General features: G+C 45.2%; 1 protein-coding gene across 1 annotated transcript in view; it reads right to left on the bottom strand.

The window, feature by feature from the left end:
* Positions 1 to 248: 248 nt before the first annotated feature.
* Positions 249 to 8,335, bottom strand: part of LOC147087699 (putative G protein-coupled receptor 139) — an 89,903-nt gene continuing 81,816 nt past the window's right edge. The window contains exon 5 of the mRNA XM_085977770.1: positions 249 to 2,153. Within this exon, the coding sequence (XP_085833896.1) occupies positions 1,249 to 2,153 (905 nt within the window). The 3' untranslated portion in view covers positions 249 to 1,248. The remainder of the gene's footprint in view (positions 2,154 to 8,335) is intronic.

Raw genomic sequence — 8,335 nt, 5'->3', positions numbered from 1 at the left:
TTCTGGAACATCAAAACCAATGCATCAACTAACTCTGCAGCCTCCCATTTTTAAACCCAAGGATATAAGCCTCCAGGTCCAGAAGATTTGTCATCTTTTAGTCCCATTAATTTCTCTATTACCTTTCATATATTAATTACTTTAAATACCTCACCCTCGTTAGACCCTTTGTTCCCCACAATTTCCTTTGTGTTTTTGTGTCTTCTACTGTGAAGTCAGAAACAACATATTTGTTTAAAATATCTCTCTTTGTAATTTCCCCTGCGTGTCTATTTGATTCCTGTATAACTTTCCCTCTGCCTCTCAGTTTATTTCTCCATGTGTCTAAAAATTTAACTCAACTTTCTCTTTCTCACAAATTCCCTCTTTCTCTTAATCTGTGTTATACGTTTTTTGTTCTTTAATATACACATGTGCCTTTCCTGTTGATGGTGTTCCCACTTGTATTTTTTTCTAATTCTATTTTTCTCTTTCTATTTTTCTCCAGCTCATCTTTTACCGGTTTCTCTCTCTGCCTTCTCAGTCTTTCTACCCATTAATTTCTCACTCTCTCCCTCCTTTGGTATATTTCGTTTTCTCTCTTTTCTCTCTCTATCCATTTCACCATCAGCAGCTCATACTCTTTTCTTCTTTACATAGTTCGATTGGTCTCTTTCTTTAACTTGTTTTCTCTGCCACTCTACGCTCTGTAATCACTTTCACTTTCTGTTTCTCTAAATTTCCTTTCTGCCTCTCTCTTCGCTTCATAGTCCTGATCTCTGTTTCTCTCTCTGCTTGCGAATCTCACTATCTCTCATTTCCAGTTGCTTCCTGCCTCTATCTGTATGTTCATCTCTCTAAGTAACTCTCTCTCTCTCACTGTCTTTGCCGTCCTCTATCTATCGCTCTATCTATCTATGTCTTTCTGTCTCTCCGTTTATGTGGAGTGCTCCCAATCTGAGCAGGCCCACAGCAGCGACTGTGATTGGTGGGTTTGCCCATTGTGCTGCCGGTGCAGGGCGGGCCATTTACCAGAAGTCCCGCTGAGCTCTTTAGTGCCGCCTTTTAGAGCAACAATTCAGGTGACGTCTGCAGGTCACCTGACCTATTGTCGCCTCAATATGTCAGATCATCAATACAATGTAATATCACATTTAAAATAATGTCTGGGCTCTCTGCTGCTAATGTAAAATTATATTTCTGCCCAGTGTGAAATGGGGTAAATGGGGGATGAAATGGGATTATGTTCTAGTGCTTGAAAGCCTTCAGCTATGACTTAACTAATTTAATAATTAGATTGAGTGGGTATTTCACTGCATTCCTCAGCTCCTCTCTGAATTTAGTCTGGGTCACAGCGTAAATACACGTGTTGGTGCAGGAACTCAGAAGCTGCAGCATTGTTGCTGTGTGTTCTGTGATATAATGAGGGTCAGTGGTGGAGTAATAAAGCCGAATATCTGCAATTCGCGCATAAAGTTTATAGAAAACCAGGACCACCCATAACAATATAAAACTGCCAGATAAACTGAAGAGTAAAACGATGGATTTCCTTCGATTCTCCATCTCTGGGTCCTTGTGATTCTCTCCATCGCTGCGGCCCCGCAGTCGCCTGCGGACTCTACTGGCCGCTAAAATACGTCTGACCGTCAGAGCATTGAGCAGCAAAATCAGAAAGAACGGGACACAAGGTGTTAAAATCAGGTGAAACAACTCATAGACTCCCCATAATGGGGAAGTAAAGAAGCTCAGTTTAGGGTTACAACCCCAGGGAACATCATCAATTATATGCTTAGGTTCATATGCAAAGTACCAGGGGACAGACTCTAAACAGCCCAGCACACTCACTGTTCCGATAACCACAGCCGCCGTTTTCTCGGTGCAATATTTTGTTTTCAGCTGCTCACAACAAATGGCCACAAATCGATCAAAGGTGAAAGCGACTGTGAGCCACACAGAAACCACCGTGGACGCAGAAATCAGGAGGTAAATGAGACTGCACACGGAAGTAATGTGCAGGAATATATCTGGGAAATAGATCTGACCAACCCAACTCAATATGGGATCAGAGATGACGACCAGGAGATCGGCCGCGGCCATTCCCACCAGGTAGCGAGTGATGCATTTGGTGAGACCGCACTTTCCTCGGGACAGGATCACAATCGCCACCAGGTTAACTGTAAGAGAGAGAAAAGGGAAGCAGATAAATTGCTGATCAGACCTGGAGCCAAAGCAGCAGTTTGACGGGCTCTGGGTGAACATTCCAGCTTTGTTGCTGCATCGAGCGGTGGATAGCGGTTCATTGACCTGGGCAGCGCTTTCGGGCAGAGAAATGTTTTTAAACATGATTATCGATAATACATTGGGAAATCGATGCAGAAAGTGAATAAAGTGAGCGCCGGATCCACTGGAAGGGTCGAGTCAAGGGTACAGTGCTGGTGGGGAAGGGAGAAGGGATTTTACAGATTCGGAATCCAAAGTGTTAAATCCGGTTTTTGGGCTCCTGACTGAAAGCCTGGAAGGTGCGGGGACAGAGGGAGGTGCTGCTGATCTGTTGCTCTTGATTAACAGAGCCGACAGGGGCTGTCACATTACGGTAACGGCCGAGAGCCGCTGAGTTTGAGGCTTCGGATCGGATTGAAAGAGGCAGCTGGAGGGCGAGCCAGTGAGTGAGAGTGGGAGGGAGACAAGGAGAAGGACATGTGGGAGTTGGAGGGGAGTCAGGGGCTGAAGGTTTAGGAAAGCGGATAATCTGAAACAATGGAAGAGGAGACAGAAGATTCACTGCCAGGGAAGGAGAGAATGTGATTCGCAGGGAGAGTGCAGCAGAGTGTTAGAGGAAATCTAATACATAGATCGAAGTAACACAACTCAATTCATACATTCTCCCATTAATATATGTGATTAATGATGTCACATACTAACTCGTTGGAGACATAATGTGTTCTATAAATTTACTTAGCATATTCAATTAAAATGACACTAAAAATGTAATAATTTAACCAGCCTCGCTTTTAGTTAATTATGATCAAGCCGAGTTTTTAAAATGGAGTATCCTCATGACGATCAACAAATGCCTGATTCTATTTTTCAATACCATTCAATTATATTTTCATTTATACAGTTAATAAGCTTGAGCACAATAGCAAAATAGTACGAATGCGGGAAATCTGAAACAGCAACAGAAATGCTGGAAACACTCAGTTCTGATGACCTGTTATCGACCTGAAATGTTAACTCTGCATCTCTCTCTACGATGCTGCCTGAACTGCTGTGTGTTTCCAAAATAAGTTTCAGCTGTTCATTCCGATTAATTATTCACACTGCTGTCGCTGTCTCTCTCCCTTCATTCTACCCGGCGTTTTCCTTCTAAGTCTGTTTGTTGATTGCTCCACTCTATCTCCCTGAAATATCTCTGCTGTCTCTCTCAATGCCCCTTTTCAAATCCGAATTAATCCTACATCTTGCGCCTGAATTCTGTTCAACATTCCCATGTTCAATGTTCTTATTCTCTGAGTCAGTTTGTTCAATGTTGTAGACTCCGTGAATAGTTTAATATTTCTGCAGATCACCAAAGTCTCCACTTGTTCGCCTTCACCTCATCTGTAATGCCTGCAATAAACAGAACATAATGTCTCTTCCAGATAGACCCGGCAATAATTGATGCCCCTTCTCCTGTAGTTATAAAGTACAACGTTAGATGGCGCGATTGTTGAATTAACAAAACGCCAACACCACCACTGCTCCTTATAATCTCCATGATCAATAGAAGTGCTCCTGCTTCCAACAGATACATTGCAAACTGACACAGCATAAACCTAAAACATTAAATTTTACAATGAAGTCCAACGACAGTCAGTGAATCCATTCGCATTGAAGCAGCGAAGGAGATGTTAAAGAGTGAGGAGCAAACTCAGTTCAGTCGCCAGACCTCTGAAACGGCGTCAGATACAGACACTGCAAAATAATATTACACAACAGTGAAAGACATTACATACATTGAAATCCCAGTTAAACAGAACCATGTTATTGTGGGGAGGACATTACACCGCCTCCTTGGAACACTGAGACCGTGAGCTGCCTCATTATCAATCACTGGAAACACATTCATGAAAAAAATATTTCAGGACAGATTACTTCCACATCGTGAAACTGTGAACTACTTCTGATGGTCTGATTCCTGCTTTTAGCTCTGTCTCCAATACAGGCAGTGCAGAAAATAAACCTGGAACACTACCAGGGCTGGGTAAACAAATATCATTATGGATATAACGCAGCTATTACAAGACTTCAGAAAAATTGTACAATCCCTCATTCAACTGATGGAGCAGAACAGGTGATCGTGTAACACATGCTTCTAGAAATCAATGGCCAAGTCCAGCAGCACAGTTGCCACAGATTTAACCATAACGAGCTAGGATAACGGCTCACCAGAAACTCCAACGGCTGCAATAACAGGATAGTAAATGTCTTCTATCTGATAGACTACTGGATATCCCATTTCTGTGAGAAGGGGTGACTTTTGTGGGAGTGGAACCCACAGTTCCGGCAGGCACTCTGAGCTGATACTATGCAATGGGCCCTGATTTATACAGGAGATAAGTCTCCACTGACACTTTTATACCCCTGATCATTGCTATTAGTTACAGACACATGAACAAATACATTACATCAAGACCTATGAGTCTGAAGTAAATAATGTGGTGGATGAATCACAAACAACTCAAAGTCAAGGGCATTATCCTCATCAGACCTCGCTGGGGAATGAGGCTGAAAGCTGTGCTCATTCAGGACTGACCCAACAAAAGGGGCGGCTCCATTTACAGTTATCATGTAATTGTATTAACCATGTTCACTCCTACTGATTCATTTATAAATGTTATTTATTTCTCCGCAGTGTATAAAGAATCCAGATACACAAGCAGACCCCTTTCAAGCTGTCCCTGTAGATTCACAATTAAAAGTTTGATGTATCAGTCCCTAGCACAAGGACAGTTAAAGATGATGTTCACTATTGAAGCCTAGAAATTACTGTGCGTGATATTAGGGGACGGAAAGTGAACGTGCCTCATTGACATTCCTATCTCTGCTATTTTACTGCAGATGTTTACCATTTATTCTACATGGGTTAACAGATCCCATAAAGTTAGAACAGTGCCACCTCCTGACTGCATTCCTCCAATTCTCTCCTGGCCAGCCATCCAACCTGTACCTTTTATCAATACCAACCAGTCCTAAATTCTGCTGTCAGTGTCCAGCACTGCCCAAGTCCCACTCGCCCTTTGCTCTCGGTCTCACTGAGCTCCAGTGTCTCCCAGAAACCCCACCTCGAAGGTTTACATTTAAAATTCTGATCTTGGAGTTTAAATCCTCCATGGCCTCACCCCTCGCCAATTCCACCCTCTCATCCTACCCTGCAGTTAACCAAACCCGTGGTCTTGGATACCTCTGCCTCTGGCTTCTTTTGGTGGGACTGCCTCTCTCGGTTCCAGTCTTACCAAACTTACCATAGCCAGAGCATCTCCAGCAACGTCTTAACTTTCCATACCAGCAGCGTTAACTCTCGAGTCTCTGAACTTTCCATTCTTGCCCCGCCTCTTCCTCATCTACATGCTGCCTTTTGTGACATAAGCTACAGACATGGGGTCAGCGTCCACATGTCTGCTGACAAGACCCAGCTCCAGCTCTCCACCATCTCTGTCTACACTCCACTACCTCTGTGTTATCAGACTGCAACAGTCTGTTTTGCATGAGCTGCGATTTGCTCCTACACGGTGAAGACCGACCCTCCACTATTGGCCCCACCACAATCTGCTAACCCTTTTCAACGATTCCATTCCCCCTCCTGGCTGTTGTCTCAGGCTGAATATGTAACCTCTGACCCCTATTTGTCCTGTGCTATGCTACCGAGCTCGTATCCTCTCAATCACAAGAGACACCTAATTCCGCCTCCATAATAACGCTGGCCTCTGCCCCTGCCTCAGCCCATCGGCATTAAAACCATCAATCAGGAGTTTATCAGCTCCAGACTCTCCGTCCTCTCCTCCAATCTGTCTCCTTTTCATTCCTCGGACACTGGCCTCTCTTTGGTAGGGCTTGACTTGCTGGTTTCCATGATTATCTATCTGATCGGAAACAGGGAATAGAGAGATGTAACGACACAGAAGGGGGTCCTTTGGACCATCGACCCCTACCTGCCCTCTGCACAGCAATCGAGTCAACCCCATTCCCCCGCTCTATCCCCGTAGCCCTGGTACTTTATTTCTCTCAAATGCCGATGCAGTCTCCCCTTGAAAATATTGACTATCTCCGCTTCCATCACGTCTGTCGGCAGCGAGTTCCAGGACCTCAACACTTGCTGCGAAAAAAGGTTTTTCCTCACATCCCCGCTGTAACTCTTGCCCAAAACCTTAAGTCTGTGTCCCCTAGTCCCTGTACCATTAACTACTGGGAACAGCCTATGCCCGACTAGCCTATCCAAACCCGTCACATTATTGTACACTTCTATCAAATCACCCCTCCACCTCCTTTGCACAAATGAAAACAAATCCAACTGCTACAACCTGTCCTTGTAGCTAAGATGCCCCATCGCCGGAACCATTTTGGTATATCTCCTCAGCGCCCGCTCAAGTCCCTTCACATCCTTCCTAAGTGTGGTGACCAGGACTGGATGCAATACTCAAGTTGTGGCCTAACTATCAATTTATAAAGTTTCAGCATAACATCTCTACTATTGTACTCAATGCCCCTATTTATGAAGCCCAACATCCCATATAAGATACCATGGGCTAGATTTTCAGTTGCTTGCGCCAGCAGTTAGCGCCTTAAGAGAAGTGATTTTCGGGCGCTATGCGTGTAGCGCCCGGGCGCAGCGCAGTTTGCGCCCCGCCCCAAATTAAGTTGCCCGTTAGCGCCGGCGCAAAGTTTAGCGGCCGCCCGGATGCGCACGCAGAAAATGACGTCACATCCTCGTGCAACGCCCTTTGGCCGCCCCGAATCCAAACTTCAGTCGGACCGCCCCATTGTGCGGCTGGCGTCCAGAGCGTTTGTAAAATGGAACGCAACACACCCTGGGGAGCGCAAATTAAAGGGCACTCCTCCTGCACTATAAACGGCAGTCTGCATGTGTTGTGTGGAAGGATGCAGTGTGTTGTTCTGAATGGCGTATTTATGTTTCCGGACACCACCACCACCACCACCTCCTCCTCCTCCTCCTCCTCCTCCTCCTCCTCCTCCTCCTCCTCCTCCTCCTCCTCCTCCTCCTCCTCCTCCTCCTCCTCCTCTTCTTTTCCCCCCAGACTCTGCCTTTGAAAACAACACATGCACCCTTCCCCTTTAAGAGCTCACTGGCACCAGAGTGTCGGCTGTGCGCTGCGCCCGAACCGCCGGCTTAGCGCCTAAAGATAGTAGTGGAACGCCTCTTTTAGCGCTCCACCAACCTCTTAGGGCGAAGCCACTGAATTTCCGGCAACGGGGCGCTACTCTGGGGCGGGCGCTAACTTCGGGCGGGCGCTGAGGTTAGCGCCCCAAAACTGTCTATACTGAAAATCTAGCCCCAGATCTCCAGCAATGGTTTCTCTCACAATCATCTCCGGCCCACAGCACCGTTCCCTATGATGCCACCCAGGTACCTATCGTCCCCGTCTCTTGTTCCCCCTCTACATGCTTCTTCCATATATATGGGATCTGCTTTTATATGTAAGTTGTCAGTACAAGTTTTAACACTCCATTCACTCTCTAGAGCCCGCTACCTGTGTTGTCAGACTACTTGTCCCACATTCTATTTGGATGAGCCACAATTTTCTCCAATCAAACATTGGCAAGACTAAAGGCCTCATCTTAGCCCCAGCCACATTCCACTTTTGATCAATAGTCCAAATCAACTTATCGATGTTCCTTGTAATTCAAGTTACTTGTGCAGCTGTGTCTATTAAAGACTCTGAACCATATCAATATCTGCTTCTTTCCTGATTAGAACTCGGCCCTTATTGTCAATATCCCGACTGGTATGATTTTATATTCTCTAATACGAAACCACAGACTGTCAATATTGTTGGCTTGAGTGAAGTGACTTCTTCTGTGCAGTGTCTTGTCTCCATTTCCTATTTATTCGAGGTTTTGTGTTTAATTCTCCACATTGCCCATTCATTGCCCTAAAATTGTTTTCCTCCATTACAATCAGACCCACTATGTTGCAGGACAAGTTTGTGAGGTTCTAAGAAATTTAAGGTATTTGTTATGGCCGAGCTATTTCGTGATGCCCTGCTCTCATATTGCAGTGAAGTGCTTGCCAGGGACATCACATGAATGCAGCCGTTTGGCAAGTGTCTCGGAACAGAAACCAAATTGGAACAATTGG

This window comes from Somniosus microcephalus, unplaced genomic scaffold (genome assembly GCF_052327205.1).
Source record: "Somniosus microcephalus isolate GS21.2 unplaced genomic scaffold, FLI_Smic_1.0 unresolved_chr5, whole genome shotgun sequence".
NCBI lineage: Eukaryota > Metazoa > Chordata > Chondrichthyes > Squaliformes > Somniosidae > Somniosus > Somniosus microcephalus.
Note: the sequence above shows the minus strand (reverse complement) of the source record. Positions and strands in the feature narration are given on the sequence as shown.